The 17,576-nt window shown below is 40.7% G+C and overlaps 1 protein-coding gene across 1 annotated transcript; it reads right to left on the bottom strand.

The window, feature by feature from the left end:
• Positions 1–4,610: 4,610 nt before the first annotated feature.
• Positions 4,611–14,138, bottom strand: LOC118556751 (beta-1,4-galactosyltransferase 1-like). The gene is made up of 2 exons (XM_036125016.1): positions 13,665–14,138; positions 4,611–6,119 (listed from the first exon to the last, which is right to left on the bottom strand). Exons 1-2 carry the CDS (start codon positions 14,100–14,102, stop codon positions 5,451–5,453), a joined length of 1,107 nt encoding a protein of 368 aa, XP_035980909.1. The 5' UTR covers positions 14,103–14,138; the 3' UTR covers positions 4,611–5,450.
• Between the last annotated feature and the right edge of the window lie 3,438 nt (positions 14,139–17,576).

The following is a 17,576-nucleotide window of genomic DNA, read 5'->3' on the forward strand; positions in this document are numbered from 1 at the left end:
ATGCAGACAGTCATTTTCCCTTGATAGCTTAGGATCTGTGCTGTTCATAGGCGTTGGCCACTGTTCCAGGGTGAGGAAACATTGTTCATGGGAGCGTTATCCCCTAGATGGGGCACTGACCTTCTTGAAGGTGAGGTGGTATTAGGACTTCTTGCCAGGATTTAGTGATGCGAAACAGTCCTTGGCCCAGTGTCCAGCGTAAGCAACTGTCCCAGATGTGATGGGTGCCCCACAACACACATATCGGCTGTAAATGCTCAGTTTCATTCTTCCAACCCCAAATCGGCACCGATCTGCGTCTCATGTCAGATGTGTCCATACTCCAGAACGAACAGACCTGTAACAAAATTAAGATAGAAAAAGAAAAACAGGGGGGAGGGAGCTCCCCCTCCTTAAATTAAAATAGAGACAGTTCTCGATGGAATCAGCTGCTTACTCTCACTCCTTCCTATGTTGTTTTCCAATAACTGTAATTTTACCAACTTTTAGTAATTAACAAACTCAAGCATTGTGTATCACCCTTCCTTTGAGTCACAGGCAAATGGTGTATCAAATATTGTCTGAGCGAGCGTATCAAGATTGAAATTCATCAGCTGAGATATTGAAGAGGGCACGTTGTTTTTGTTGTTGTAACACTATTACTCTAAATAATTCCCCTAAATTGGACTGATTTATTTAGGATCCACACCTGTGTGTTACATCCAGCCTACTGATTTTTTTCAGAAGATATCAAGAGTCCCAGTCAAACACAGGAACCTTCTGCTAAAGTGTATAAAGAAAATGCTGTGTAACTCCATCTATCAAGGAAAAACATATATAAAAAACACCAAAGGTACATTTTAAAACAGCTCTAAAATCAGTTATGCGCCTGTGTTTAGTAAATTTTGAAGTCAAATTCTGCCGGCCACAAACAATCACCAGCAACTGATGTTGAAAAGTTTATTCACCAGAATTTGCACATTACCAAATGAACAAAGAAAAAAAATTCCTCGGGTTCTAAATTACTGTGTAACAAGGGCATCTGCATTTTGTGGGACTATGAAAATGTGATTACATATAATGAATAATTTGGGGACCGTCCTGTGATGATCCCGTAATATTGTCTATTTCTACTAGGTTTTGGCGCTCTGCAATATCAGTATCTATAATAAAATGATACACGTCATTAACATTTGTCACAGATTCCTCAATTTTAGCTGCTTCATTTGAGGATAACTTCAAAACTGACTCATGACTAAATGCAGGGTTAACAAAATCTGTCAAATCAGCCGCAATATCCGTTTGCCCACACTATTAAGGTACAGTGTAACCTCAACTTTTAACTCTGTTTATTTCTGCATACTGTGTTTTTCCCAGGCCTGCAAATGAGCAAAAGCTGATAGGGTTTACTACTCTATATTAATCAGCTAGATTGAAGTCTGACGGATTATATCTATTTATTTATTTATTTATTCATTTATTTATTATAACTAGGACTATCAAACAATGAAAACCTTTTAATCACTATTTAATCGCAAATTATATTTCATGTCTGAAAGTATATATATTCATTAGGCATTTTAAAACGCTATTTTGCAATAGATAACGCTAGTTATTAATTAACTAAGTAAGTAATTAAATGTCATCATTTTATTTTATCAAGCTACAGGCATTTGGTTTGTTTTAAGAGTTTGCTTTCAGGAAGGTACCATTGTTTTTAACCTTAGATAAAATGATTTCCCCAGATAAGGAATGTCTCCTTTATCTAACTGCACATGAAGCTGGTGATTTGATCATCACCCACAATGAAACTTGCTCCCTTCTGTGTTTACCCCCATGTTGTAAACTCAAGACCGTGATTAAATCCTCCTGACCTCATGTGATGTGTGACAAGAAAGACAAGGGGACAGAGGCAGCCCCGTGTCCGTGTTGGTTTTCCCTCCAGGACACAAAGAGGCCATTCATCACAACCCTAACATAAGGCATCTTCCCTTTTTTGTTTTTTCCCAATTTATAATGCCTCAAACAGATGTTTAATGTTCTCCTAAATGTTCAACAACTTTTCCAAACGTCCAACCTCTTTCTAACTTTTAGGCTACAGTTCAAAACAAAAAGTTTTCTCCAAAACTCACCAAAATGCAGGCCGTGGTCTCTCTCCAATGCAACTCACCCAATCAGCTTGCAGCCAATACCTCAAACGTTTTACTGCATTGAAATTCTCCTGCACTTCAACAAACATTATTAATGCATCGACCTTTTTTCCAATGATTTCCAAATTCCCCTTAGTTTTTCACCCATATTTTTACTTATCACTTTTACTTAACAAAATTAAACTGCGCCCCAGTCACCGCTCTTATCTTTAGGCCCACGCGCGTGGAGAAATTCACACACACATACACAAGAGACTTCGAAGCCGCGCACACACAGAGACAGACTCAGACCGGAGCTTCTAATCATTCAAACCATGGATCCCATTTTACCGAGACATTCAAAACATCAGACAAGACATAACAAATATAACATTTAAGACAGACAGCCTGGCGCATCACAGAGAGACCCTCGTCCCTTCCGTAGTCGACGAAACGTTTCCTTATTTTAAAATCTCCTCGTCTGATCGTCGTGCTCAGAACCCAGTTCTGTCGCTAGAGAACAATTTAAATGTTCTCCTGGGGCCCCTTTTGTTAATCTCTTACCTTCTATAACAGCTCACTCTCAAGGTCTTGCTGCTCTTAGCCTCAACTTAAAGATATTACGTATTCTTGGCCGTTCCTATCGCTACGTTTCTGTGGAGAGTCCCCTTTCTCCGAGGTAACGTTCCACCCCAGTCTTAAAATTCACCAGACTCGTCAGTCATGGTGCAGAGGTGACCAAATCTCGGGACTCTTTTTATTCTTTGTATTTTATCTTTTTTATTTGATTTTAAATAAGTTTTTTGCAATCTCAACATTTAAGTTTCTCAATTGTTATTCTTTAAAGTCTCAACAGTTAAGTTTCTTGGCTGTTATTTCTATTTTCCTTCCCATACAGCCTCACCATCTAAGATTACTTGCCATTTAATTTTCTATCTAATTTTACGTTTTTCTGACGCAAACAAACACATAAATCCCATTCAATCATTTCTCGGTTTCAACATAAATTCCATTCAAACCTAGTTATACCGTTCAGCCTCTGATATTTTGAGAAGAAAGCGTCTCACTTACAGCAACACTTGATTTAGCCTACATCTAATCTTTAGCCAATAGGAGAATCAAAATCTCCTTACTTTTTTTCGGGTCGACCCTGTTTTGCTGTAAGTGATTACTTCTTCGTGCCCAATTTCAAAAGGTTCCTCCACTTTAATGTGAAATCCGGGTCACGGCTAACCAAATTGTGATTTATTTATTATTGGCCTAATCCTGCTTCGCTACTAAAGGCCCATTTTTACCCCGGTTTAAGATTTGACAATAAAATAAGGAATCATTGATCAGAGGTAGAACGATTTAAATACATATTTAATTCATAGAAATTAAATATGGAGACAGAGTACATACCATTTACAAGATGTTGTTCTCACCGCGGTGGATAAGTCTGTCTGTCTGTCTGAAGTAAGTTTTACCAAGACATTCCCTTTATCAACTTTTAAACTCCTCCTGCATGGCTCAGAGGGAGGATGACTGACCCTCTCTCCTGCTGACCACCCCCTCAGGACAATAAAACTCCATGTTTATCTTACGCTGAAGCAGGAAAGGACAGACCCAACTCTGCTTTCCTCAGTAACCCCAACTAAGATATATTTTTAATTCTCAACACACCTTATACTGTATTTCAAATCTACGGTAAATTACAAGCTGTATTCTTGCACAAATGCACTTGCACAATCAATTTCTGCACATAGAAATGGTTTTAAAAATACTCACCTGTACACTGTGACTTCTCTTGCATTGTCTACATTTAAATTGTTTACTTTTAAATCACTGCTGCACCTTATACTGTAAATTCAATTCTTCAGCAATTTACAAGCTGTATGCAACGAAATTTTGTTCTGTACGCACTCTGTGCATACAAAATGACAAATAAAGTTGTCTAAGTCTAAGGCTACACATGTGCTAGATTAAATTACGACTATAATTTGCAGACTATAAAAGTGTGTGTGTGTGTGTGTGTGTGTGTGTGTGTGTGTGTGTGTGTGTGTGTGTGTGTGTGGTTGCTCTCTCTGTATGCGCTGCCCTTGTGATGGATTGGCGACCTGTCCAGGTTCCAGTGTTGCCCAAAGACTGCTGGAAATAGAAGTTTACACACGTTATTGTGGAATCACCTTTTTATCAATGACCAGAATGTGTGGACTTTTTATCATGGCAAAATCAAGGAGATCATAAATTGTAGGAGTTCTCTGCTAACCAGAAAGTATTGCTGCTATTTATACATTCGGAACAGTTGCTTAACACATTAAGAGGAAATAAACAGGAGAACAGCTTTGAGTCATCTCAGGTGTGACTGAAATGGTTGCTATGTTTTGGTTTGTTTGGTTATGTGTCATAAGATGGATGAGAGATTTCAAGAACATCTGTTTTTTTATTTAACACACTGTCTCCAATATTATATATAAACATATATATACATTATACGGTCTGCTGTTGGATTTAAAGATTGTTTAATGATCTAAAACATGTGTGACAAAAAAAGTAAACAAACAACAAGAGTTTTTGGGTTTTGATTAATTTCACAACAAAACATGTAAATCCTTGGGATACAGAACCCATCTCCTTCCTGAATGGTATATTGAGTGGATATCCCCTTGTGGAGGTCCACAGTTATATTCCTGATGTCTTTGCTGATTTCCTTTAACTTAGATGTTATTAATTTAATGTATAATTTAGTGTCTTGCTAACTGATGTTTTCTTTTCTTGTAACAACTTAACTGCTGAACTTTCCTGTCTTTGGGCCCATGTTTTACAGAAAAACCTTTGCCATTTTTATGCATACATTTGTAGTAAAAAGAAAGCACATCTTCAGTGGATTTAATGGCTTTAATTTATAAACCATTGCATTGTTACTAGGTTCTAAAGTTATCATGTACAAAACCACACTCCAAAGATTCAAACATTATTTATTAATAGAAAAAAAAAACGGAAAGGGAAGCTAGGAACAGGACCGACTTGTTTGACTGAAAGTTTGACTGTGTTCAAGTGATAAGATTCACAAATAATGTGCTGATCATGTCAAATAAGTCCTTGTTGGCTGTGGCAACCAGTATAGTGAAAAGTATTTCTGCTCTTTGTGGGATTGAACTTCATGCATTTAGCTTGTGCTACCTTACACCTTTAGATACACGTTAGTGCTTCATTTTCTAAATAGCAAAGATTGACATAAACCCAAAGATCACACAACGTTTAATAGAACACACCCACCTATCAACACAATGTGATAACCGCCAGCATTCCTACTTAAAACGTATGAAACTGAAGTCAAACCTCCAGTGACAGTGCTTCTGTTTATCCTGCTGGAGCCTGAACATCCACAGTCATAAAGGTGTACATTACATCCCTTTGGATCTCATTGATCGTATAATTAAGGGAATTAAGTCCATCTGTATCAATGTGATTTTGTGTTTCTTGTGCTTTGACGGCATTCTTTGGGTTTACTTCATTGTGTGCGTCTCTTTGATGCTTGATCATCTTGTACTTTGCAATCTGAGAATCTGGCCGAGATACGGACATTCCTCGAAGGATGATTCTGTTGTAGAGATCATCGTCCTCACCCCCCCAGCCCCAGAAAGTGTTTGAGAAGCCGTTGACTTTCAAGAACTGCTCCTTGGACAGTAAGGAGACCCCTCCAAAGGCGGTTTTTGATGATAATTTGTAATCAAATTTGTCTATAGCCACTGATAAATGTCTTGGATCATCAGAACATCTGTATAGGTTTCTGTCATCTATGGGTACCAGGTCTACATCAGCAAAGGCAAAACACTCATAATCGTATTCATGCAGTGCTTCAACGAATCCGATATTCATCAGTTTGGCCCGGTTAAACACTCCGTCTCCTTCCTGGTTGATGACATACACACCGTAGTCCAGCTGTTGTCGTATCAGAATGGGATGGACGTAGTAAAGCCAGTGGTTCAGATGTTCAAAACGATTTCGGAATGGGATGATGAATGCCACCTGGAAGAGGAATAGAGTTCAACTTTTAGTCTAAAGAGCCAGACGTTAACACACATCTTTAAAATACTGGGTGCCAAATGTTTCTCCTAACAGCAAACAATGTAGCATGTGATTGGTAATTTATACATGTTCCTTTAAGAAGTATTTTTGTTGATTTTTTTTTTTTTACTTTGAGACATTTTGGGGAATTTGCATGAATGCACATTGCTGTGATCAGGTGTGATGCACTCTGAAAACTCCCTCTGTGTGTTTTCCAGGTAAATTACAACCTGTCCAGCTATGCAAACCCATCTGATCCTGCTTCTGAGAACAAACTGTTTCACTTTTTCAGAAACACAAAAGGGAACAGCATCATAGTGTAGTGAAAAAAACTTAATTAAAAGCTTGTTAGCTGCCCTATATTCCTATTTTCTATTAAAATTGCAAGTTATTCTGTTATTTAATAATAATTCATTTGATCATTCTTGTCCATGTTAGGTGTGCCCCTGCTTAATAAATCTTTAAAGCATGTATAATTCAAGCCTTTCTACCATCCTATTATGTTAGCTAGCATTTTTTAATTGAATGATGGGGGATTATGATAGAGTGGACAATATATAAACAGCCATTAATTTAGTCATCACAAACACAAAACACATTTTGCATTGTTCCAGTGTAAATTCAGCTTTAAGAGCTTTTAATCTCTTTCTCTTTTTCTAATAGCAAAAATGTTGTATTTCTAATTGATTAAACATTAGACTTGATAAATTATTTAATCAAAAGCAGCCTTTAGCAATTTTTGGCATGCTGAATTTAATGTTAAAACAGTAAGACATGTTTGTTCAAAAAAATTAATAGATTTGAAATTAATTGGACGTAGTAAAGCCAGTGGTTCAGATGTTCAGGAAGATTTCGGAATGGGATGATGAATGCCACCTAGAAGAGGAATGCACTGAATCTTTTAGTCTGAAGAGCTAGTCAGACTGGGTGTCGGGTGTCATGCACCCAAACTCCCATTGGGTGTGGTTACCAGCTTAAATGCAATCTACCCAGTTATGTATACCTGTTTGGTGCTGGTTTTTAGGACCAAACTCAGTTTCCCTTCTCAGAAACATGTTAGAGTGGTAGGACCAGCACGATAGTGTGCTGGAAAAAAATAGCTTGATTGTGTCAGGGTTTAGTTTCGTCTTGACTTTTGTTTACAATCAGTTTTCAGTTCTTCCTCCTTGTTAGGGTTGTAGTTATGTTCTGGCTTTATTTATTGTTAGTTTTCAGTTCCCTTCCCCTTCCACTCAGCCTTCCCTTCACTCCCGCTGCAGTAAGTAACACCTGTCGATCATTAATCAGCCAGACTTACTTCACCTGCAACCCTCCCTACTTAAGCCTCCCTCTGCCTTTACTTCTCTGCCAGTCTGTCTTCAGTACTCCACTAACTCCTTGCCTGTCTACCTGAGTTTACCCTGCTTGCTGTTGGTACCCTGCCACCTCTGCATTTCAAGTTAAGTTTTTGCCTGTTGCTGGATTCTTCCTGTCTCACCTTAGTCTGTAGTTTTGCATCTGCCTGTTTACTGGACTAATAGAACTCCTCTTTGTCCCAAGCCTCACCAACTGTTCATATACCAGTCTCACTTCAGCCTGCCATTGATATTACCAGCTGCATCTGTGCTTACCCTCCTAGACATTATCTGCCAGCCCTCTGTGTCTATTCCTAATAACTGTGGAATTATCCTGCCTCATCTGTGCAACTATCCTGTTTAGACTCAGATCTGCAAGTATTCACCCAATCCTGTTTTGACTCTGACAAACAAGGTCCCCTCTCTGCTGTGCTTTGGTCTCCAAGAACTCTCTCCGGGTCGTCAGCTCCTGCTCTCTACTACACCCCTGTTCCAGTTCAGTCCTGCCTCTCTGGTTTCATCATCCACCACTCCTACCTTTCAATAAACTCTCAATTTTAGCCCCGTGTGTATGGTTCTGAGTTTGTTGAAGACAAATCATGACAGATTGTAGCTTTAAATCTACTTGAATAAAAGTTAAATAGTAATGTAATATCATCTTTATTGTCATTGAAACATACATTGAAACATATATTACAACGAAAATCATTCTCTGCTTTTAACCCATCACCCTTGGGGAGCAGTGGGCTGCCATGTGCGGCGCCCGGGGGGCAATCGGGGGTTAAGGGTCTTGCTCAGGGACCCAGAGTGCAGGCACTGGGGATCAAACTGGGTACTTGCAACATTCTCTGACTGCAAGCGCGCTGCTCTAACCACTCGGCCACGACCCCCCCTAATGTAATATCCTTAACCTGCCACACCGGGTCGTGACCCTGTGACCTCTGGGTTGCCAGCCGCACGACTTAACCGTGAGGTTCGGTCCACCAGCTTATTCGACACCTTATACTGCTGTGTTCAATTAAAATTTAAGGTTGTTCTAGCCATTAATATTTTAGAAATCATTTGATACTGTGATTTGTCTTATAATTCATGTCAATGTTAGGTGTGCAAACTTTGAACAAATTCTGCTGTGGAGTTTACCACAATGGGGTTGTTTCATTGTTACGACAAGGACAAGTAGCCTAGGCTACGATAACATTAGACAGCAACTAGTGGCTGAAATAACGAATTTTATGGCGATTTTTGTCATAGGTGAATGATTTACAAATAACAAATTACCCCTCCCCTAACATGCCTTAAAATAACAATATTTTGGGCATCCCCCCAGGCTGCTGAGGACCTCTGCAGATGAGCTCTGTGAGGTACTCAGCTACACCTACAACCTGAGCCTCAGCCTGGGGGTGGTCCCCACCCTGTGGAAGACCTCCTGTGTGGTACCGGTTCCCAAAACACTGCACGCCAGAGAACCGGCCCACTTCAGACCAGTTACTCTGACCTCCCACCTGATGAAGACCATGGAGCGCCTCATCCTAGCTCACCTGCGAACCGTGGTGAGCCCCACACTGGACCCGCTGCAGTTTGCCTACCAGCCCAACATCGGAGTAGAGGACGCCATCATCTACCTGCTGCAGTGGGCGCTCACCCACCTAGAGACCACCGGGAGCGCTGTGAGAGTCATGTTCTTTGACTTCTCCAGCGCTTTCAACACCATCAGACCGGTGCTGCTGAAGGAGAAGCTGGAGGACGCTGGGGTGGACAAACATCTAGCTAACTGGACCATGGACTACCTCACTGACCGCCCTCAGTACGTGCGGCTGCACGGCTGTCAGTCAGAGGTGGCACTCTGCAGCACCGGGGCCCCCCAGGGCACCGTCCTGTTTCCGTTTCTTTTCACCCTCTACACCTTGGACTTCACCTAGACAGCTGCCACCTTCAGAAATTCTCTGATGACTCGGCCATTGTGGGCTGTTTGTCTGAGGGGAATGAGCTGGAGTACCGGTCGGTCATCATGGACTTTGTGGACTGGTGTGAGAAGAACCATCTGTGTTTAAACACCAGTAAGACCAAGGAGATGGTGATCGACTTCAGGAGAAGACCCCCACCTCACTCACCTGTCAACATCCAGGGGCAGGACATAGAAACTGTGGAGAGTTTCAAATACCTGGGTGTTCACGTCAACAATAAACTGGACTGGACTCATAACACAGACGCTCTGTATAAGAAGGGCCAGAGCCGCCTCCACCTCCTGAGGAGGCTGAGGTCCTTTGGAGTGAGCCGGCCTCTGCCAAAAAACTTTTTATGACTCTGTGGTGGCCTCAGCCCTCCTCTACGCTGTCGTCTGCTGGGCTCCTGGCAGCTCAGAGCGGGACAGAAAGAGGCTGAATAAGCTGGTGAGGAAGGCCACTTCTGTCCTGGGCTGCACTCTGGACTCTGTGGAGGAAGTAGCTGAGAGGAGGGTGTTGTCCAAGTTCACATCCTTCAACACCTTCCACCCCCTGCACCAGACTGTAGAGGAGCTGAGCAGCTCCTTTAGTGACAGACTTAGACACCCTGTCTGTAAAAAGGAGCGCTACTGTCATACTCCGTGGTCTAGGTGCAGGCCTGTTTTCCTTGCTCTTTCTCCTCTGCAGGGTTATACGGGCAGGTGTGATACATCAGAGCTGATTACCAACCTTTATAAGGAGCTGGAACCAGGAGGAGGGCGTCAGTTTGTTTGCGCTCTTGCGTGGTACAGACCAAAACCTTGTTATCTCTCGTTATTTCCTGAAAGGACTTTACTAACCTTGTTCCTGTTGCCTCCTTGCTTTAAAAACCCGTTCATCTGTTCTCAGCCTGGATACCTCGTTCACGCTACCAGAAGCCATCCTGGACCAGTCCACAAGAACCAAGCTGAACCTTCAGGACCATGTTAGCCCTCCTGCCTGTGCTCACTTGCATGTCCACCCTCCAGTCAGTCACAACACCGAGAAGGAACCAGGACTTGCACTGACAACCCAGACGTCTGCTCAGCATCTCCCCTCTGGACCAAACCCAAGCTACCGCCTCAGTGAGTTCCCGACCAAGTCTCATCTTCACAATAACCAAGCTCAAGTTGTTCACCACCCTCTCCATCTTTCCGACAGAACCCATGAGACCTTCAACCTGCAGAAAGAACCATCCTTTTCCAACCATACAATAAACCTTTTAAAAATCTACTTATTCGTCAGTCATTGCGTTCTTCAGAGTCACATTTACATAAATATGACAGCTACCACAGGTCATTCTTCCCTGCTGCCATCAGATTATACAATACTGCACTATAATCGTAACTATAACTGTAACGACAATAACCAACATGCAAGAACTAATGTGCAATTCTATTTAATACACTGTGCAATAATCCTGAAAGAAGTGACTTCTGCTGCTACTTCACCCGAATATATGTCAATACACACGCGTATAAGCCACAGTGAATGTACAGAAGACATCCTCTGCCTTATTTCTTTTTGTATTTTTATTTTTTTTTATTTTTCTTACCTACTTTTTTTATCCATGGTATAACGAGGACACACTGTATATATATGATGCACCTCGTCCTACTTGACTCCTCTTTCCTATGACTACTGATCACTGAGCCGATGTGACATGTGAATTTCTCCAATGTGAGATCAATAAAGCCTATCTTTATCTTTATGATCAAAATGCTTTCTGCTGTGTAGAGTGTGCAGATTCTGCACACTCTACAATGAGAAGCGGTAGGATTGACTATTTAGGCACTGTACTGGATCTGGTATAGTGTAAAAGTTGAATTAGGCCTATACAAGCTGCTGATTTTAAATTTCAGCCAATATTATATATACCGAAAAAGTCATGATCACTAAAGTTTTGGTTGTTTACTATACAGGCCTTTCTGTTACTACAGAAACGTTTGCCTGCCAGCATTAGGAAATAGCTCTGGCTACTGTACTGTGGCACTGTTGCGGAAATATTTTTTTTCTTCCTGCATTGGCAAATCATTACCATGAAAGTTGTGGACACAAAAATCTAATGCAATAGCTAGCAATACTGTTGTAAAAGATAAATTTAAGATAATATTAAATTGCATTAGCCTGAAGTTACCTGACATGAAATGTTCACTGCACAAGCAGAATCCATTGAGTGTTGGGATACAACGCTCAGTTCTTTTCATCATGCTCTGAGCCTGTTTAAATCCATTTTCCCCTCCTAACAGGATCTTTAGGGATGTGATAAAATGCTTTTCTTTTAACTTCCCTCAGTGGTTTGTGCATCCAGGGACATAACACGAGTCAACCAGCGCCACGAAACTAAAAAACCTGTTGATTAGTCGTTGAGTTTGAGTGCTTACCCTTCCAATACGGCGCCTGGTGGTTGCGTGACAACCAGGCGTCGAAAGTATGTGATGCTTTCGGATCACAAAGGGGTCTTTGGTAATCTGTTAATTGGTGGTCTATGTAAAAAAAGCAACTACAAGGTGCTTCAATTCCTCATTGATGGGGAATGAGGCTTATAAAACACAGTTTAGCACTCAGCTGTAGGATTTTCTCAAGTACAATTTGACTCCTGTGGAACGCTGTTAAGTTATTCATCAGGAGTAATGCCATACTATTTCAGAAAGAACATCTTTAGTGAATTCAATGGCTTTAATTTATAAATCATCACATTGTTACCAGGTTCTAAAGTTATCATGTACAAAACCACACTCCAAAGATTAAAAAAAAAATTCATGTTTGCATTATGTAAATGTTGTATCTTGTTTAATTCAATTACTAAAAAATGTTATCACACAAAAATAAATGCCAATTTGTTTTGGAATATCTAATGAAGACAAACTTAATTAGCAGAATATAGTTGTTATAGAATAAATCTATTTTAAAATTTGCAATTCTGATCCAAACACCTCACCAGCTGGGGACAGTAAGGGGCAAAATAAATGTCAGCAATTTGAAGAAAAAAAAAAAGAAAAAAAAAGAAAAAGGACAACAATGACAACTAGAATCGTTAAACTTCTGAAGAAGTTGAAGAAGGCACCCGCCTGGTGGTGCATGTAACCGTCAAAGGCAAAGCTTGGGGATTTTAAATCAAATCTTCTGAGTGTGAAAAGGATTTGTCTTCGTCAAAACCAGCCGACAGGAGAAGGTCTGCATCCAAGCAGCATGGAAAATTGGTGTTATTAAAACATGATTAAACACTTCAATGTAGCATGAAAAAATGAAATATGTGAATAAAAATGTTAAAGGCATTACAAACTACTAAAGGAAGTACAAACTCTGTGAAGCAGAAGTTGGTGAGACCTTCCTAGAGCTACTTCCGGTTAGCAACATGCTAAGCGTTAGCCGCTAACATGGTTGTGTCCAGTGATGGTGATTGTACTCTGTTAGTTTGGTCCAAATCCTGTACTGGGAAGTTCCTCAAAAAGGGTGCCAATACTTAATGTCACCAAAGCTCACCAAAGGCCATGTGTCAGATTGGCCTCCTTTAGCAACTAAGCCTCACCAAATCTAGGCCCAGAACTCAACATTTGACAAAAATGGTGTGTAGTGCCATTTCCCACAGGTGAGTGGTGCTGTATTGGCGTCAAGTACAAATAGCACACTTCGCGGCGTCGAGACGCACGTTTTGATATATAGTTTATGGGGGTACAGCCTACGGTTCAGGCTGTATTAACGGTCACGGAAGAATAAAAAGCAATAAAAATAAAGAAACCCTTATTAGGTGCATAACATAAGGCCTCCGCCATGCATTTTCAATGCATAGGCGGGCGCCTAATTATCTTTCAATATTTTCACCTTTACTCTAATATAAAAAGGTTTCGTGAGCTGCTTAATTATCTTGAATATTGCTAAAGCATTTAGCCTATTAAAAACCCAAGTAAATATAACTCCATGTAAAAGTCTTTTCTTGAGATGAACACTTGTTAATGTTGTATTCTGGAAGAGTTTAAATAAAGCGCATTTAATTTGTTTGAAAGAACATTTAATGCTTGTGTTCATATTTTCCTCCTTCCCAATTTAAGGCAATATATGAGCTTTAGAAGACGTGTCTGAAGTCAGCGTTCACACTACTTACATTAGATGTCCAGTCATTTGATTTCAGACTGTCCCTTATATATTTTTTGCGTTAGTTTTGAATTTTATTTAAAAGAACTTCCTCTGTCTTCTATGTATGGACTTACCTTCTGTCTTGCGATGCAGTTTGATGGTTTAAACCTTCCTCCCTGCTGGAGTAATGATCCAACTTGGTTTCTGACGTCCTCCAGAGTCCGTTTAGTTTCAAACTCAACAAGAAGTGGACCTACAAGCTTGGGAGGGGTGTCAGGGCACAGCTCCAGAGGTTTAGCTGAAGTTGCTGTTGTTTTCTGGCTGACTTTAGAGGGGCGAGTTGGCCAAACATGCTTCATAATCTTTCCAAAAAAGGTCCCGTTTCTTTTTACCACATATTGTCGAATGGAAGGAAGCATCAAATCACTGTCTTTGCCATGGAATAAAAACACAGCGAAGCACGTTATTGTAAATAAAGAAAAAAGTGCCAAAACACTAAAGATCTTTTCCTGCATATCTTTGATGTTAAGCTCTGTGCTCACTGATGCTCTTTTCAGCTTTGCTGCCTGCATCCTTTCTCTCTACAGGTTAAACATGATCCTCCCTCCATTTTTTTACCTCATTTACTTCCTTATACAACAGCTTTAGGCTCAGGTTACAATATGAATAAACAAAGGTACAATTGCTTCACATTGAGATGAGAAAATACTTTAAATTCCATTTAAAATACTTGAGCCAAAATATGATTTAACTGAGCTAGTAACTTTGAACTAAACTACTAAATAAAATTCCACAAAAAGATTAATAAAAATAAGGAACCCTAATGAACTATAGAAAAACGAACAGGTAAACAATGCTGCTTGTCTGGACTTTGATGCAATCAACTGGGTTCCCCTATATAGGACATTTTTTGACCAATCTGTATAATCTGACCCAATCTGTATAATCTTATTGAATTTGAGTTTGGAAAGTGCCTTGAGATAACACGTTTTATGAATTGGCGCTATACAGCCTTTGTAATTAACATAGACTCATTAAAATGCTTGTAAACAGAATATTGAATGGTATTGTTTAGCAACAGTTTATAGCTTGAACAAATTGTGTGTGGTTTTGGACTTTTGTTCACAATGACCACTAGATGTCACTTCCTTTTTCTTGGTGCAGAGACAGTTGAAAACAGAACACCAAATGTTATTTTCTTCTGGATGCTATGATTACTACGACATTCACCAAGTTGATGTGTTCCAAATATCCATTAGTGGTCGTAATTTATTCTACCTTAATAGAGAAAAGAAATGAAGTAATTGTTTTTGTCCCAGACACAGTAGGTTAGATGTCAAAACTTATCTAGATTCACAAGACTAAACACCAAAAAGCGAGCAAAACAACTAGGTGTCTCCATGAACACAAACTACAATTTAAAATAAATAAATAAAGGATATCATTAAGCCTAAAACCACTTTAGAAAAATGACAGAATTTGGTGTCTCTTGTCAAAACAGTACCCAGAGAACTGGATTCTTCTACCACAAATAACAGAAAAACATACAATTATTGCAATGCTTTCTGTATAGGTCTCTGTAAAAAAAAATAATAATAAAAAATATCAGACAGTCATATGCACTGCATGGTTCAGGGCTTAAATACAATTCCTAAATGTGGGTCAGATACGAGCCATGTAGACCGTTTGGGTTACTGGAGAGCTCTCAGGCCAGGGATTGAACAAGGCAAGGCAGTTTTTATGCTCCTGGCCTGTATCATCATTTTATTTTCATCTTATCTAAACTTTTTATTTGCATGTTGCAACAACAGGTAAATGTGAAACCTTTGTAGCCTCTCATCAGCTCAACCACCGACTGCTGTTATAAAGGCGGAAGACACAGAGAAAAGCAGCGGCAAGTTTGTTTGGTCTGACCGATGAGTCATTTAATTAGAAAAAGGGAAGGGCACGTTGTGGTTTTGCTGGGAATGGGGAAAATCTGCTGCCATTTATTTGTCTCAGCCATCAAACTCCCAGGCTTAAAACGAGTCTCAAATTTGGCCTTATTTGTCTCAGTCTTGTCTTTTGTCTCTGTCACGTATGAAGCCCTTAATAATCAAGCTCCATCATATGTCAGAGCTCTGATTACCCCGTATGTTCCTAACAGAGCACTTCGCTCTCAGACTGCAGGTCTGCTGGTGGTTCCTAGAGTCTCTAAAAGTAGAATGGGAGGCAGATCCTTTAGCTATCAGGCTCCTCTCCTGTGGAACCAACTCCCAGTTTTGGTCCGTGAGGCAGACACCCCGTCTACTTTTAAGACTAATCTTAAAACTTTCCTTTTTGACAAAGCTTCTAGTCAGAGTGGCTCATGTTACCCTGAGCTACCTCTATAGTTATGCTGCTATAGGCTTAGGCTGCTGGAGGACATCAGGGTCTATACCTCTTCATAGAAGGTACACCTGGTCTGGTGTTCTGTTAGCTGTGACATCATCAGGGGAGGCAGATCATCCTCTATTAACATCTAACATAGAAAGTACTCCTGGGTCAATGTGAGCTTCTGTGCTTTCTGTGTCTCTGCTCTGTCTTCTCTACCATAGAAAGTACTCCTGGGTCAATGTGAGCTTCTGTGCTTTCTGTGTCTCTGCTCTGTCTTCTCTAACATAGAAAGTACTCCTGGGTCAATGTGAGCTTCTGAGCTTTCTGTGTCTCTGCTCTGTCTTCTCTAAGCCCCAGTGGGTGGAGGCAGATGAGCGTTCACACTGAGCCTGGTTCTGGTTCTGCTGGAGGTTCTCCTCCCTGTTAAAGGGGAGTTTTCCTCTCCACTGTCGCTTCATGCATGCTCAGTATGAGGGATTGCTGCAAAGCCATCAACAATGCAGACGACTGTCCACTGTGGCTCTACGCTCTTTCAGGAGGAGTGAATGCTGCTTGGAGAGACTTGATGCAACCTGTTGGGTTTCCTTAGAGAGGAAACTTTCTCACCAACCTGGAGGATCTGATGGAGTCTGACTTTGGAAAGAGCCTTGAGATGATGTGTTGTGAATTTGTGCCATATAAATAAATTTGAATTGAATTTAAATTATCCTGAGTGTAAATGGTCATATTAACATCAACTTCCTGTATCCCTCTATATTACACGATTAAACTCTCTTGATTTCACATCACTAACAAACAGCACTTTATACTATTTCCTGCAACTTTATTGATCTGTTTATGCTATAAAAGCTAAAGACAGGTTTTAAAAAAACTGGTATTTCCACCTCAGGATCCAACTTTGTTACCTAATTATGCTGAAAGACTGTTGTTTTAATGAGCAGGGAAATCCCAGGCTGTATCATTTACTTCCTGGTGTTGAAAGGAACAGGGTTGGGAAAAATTCATACTTTTTGATTGCTGACATTTCTCCTCTCTCTCACAATCAGTCTGTGCGCAGCCACCCCCCACCTTGCTTCACTGTGTCATCAAATCGATGGAGGGTCTATCCGCTTGACAGCTCCTTAGGCACATCGTGAGCTCCCTATGCTAAAAGGTGAGAGGAAGGGTAGTTTACGTGTGACGTCCGCGCTACTTCCGGGTCCGGCGTGTAGGCAAAAACAGGACTGTTCTCGCATTCTATCATTACAAAACAGGCGAATTAGAGCGTGCTTTTAGTTAGTTTATTTTCGAAATGTAAACAATGCCTACAACTTGTTGTGCTCCTGGTTGCACACAGAGGCATTCCAAATCGTCGGATGTACGTTTCTTCCGTTTACCGAAGGACGAAGAAAGACAAAAGACAAAAGAAATGGATATTTTCAATGAAGAAGGACCCAGGCAGACGATTCCCAATCGACTGTGGGAGCCATCATACCGTGACAGAATTTGCAGTCTACACTTCATCTCCGGTAAAGTTAATTTTGCACTAGTCATTGCGGAGGGGAGGTGGCGATCGCTAGCCGGGGCCGGGAGAAGCGGAGTCGATTCGCTGCAGGCGGCTGCAGACAGCGGCTGCATTACGCCCCTGTTCATGCGCGCTAGTGTGTCTGTGTTTACGCTGTAACGTCGCCGACACCTCCATTCATTATAAT

The sequence above is a fragment of the Fundulus heteroclitus genome, chromosome 21 (genome assembly GCF_011125445.2).
Source record: "Fundulus heteroclitus isolate FHET01 chromosome 21, MU-UCD_Fhet_4.1, whole genome shotgun sequence".
Lineage (NCBI taxonomy): Eukaryota > Metazoa > Chordata > Actinopteri > Cyprinodontiformes > Fundulidae > Fundulus > Fundulus heteroclitus.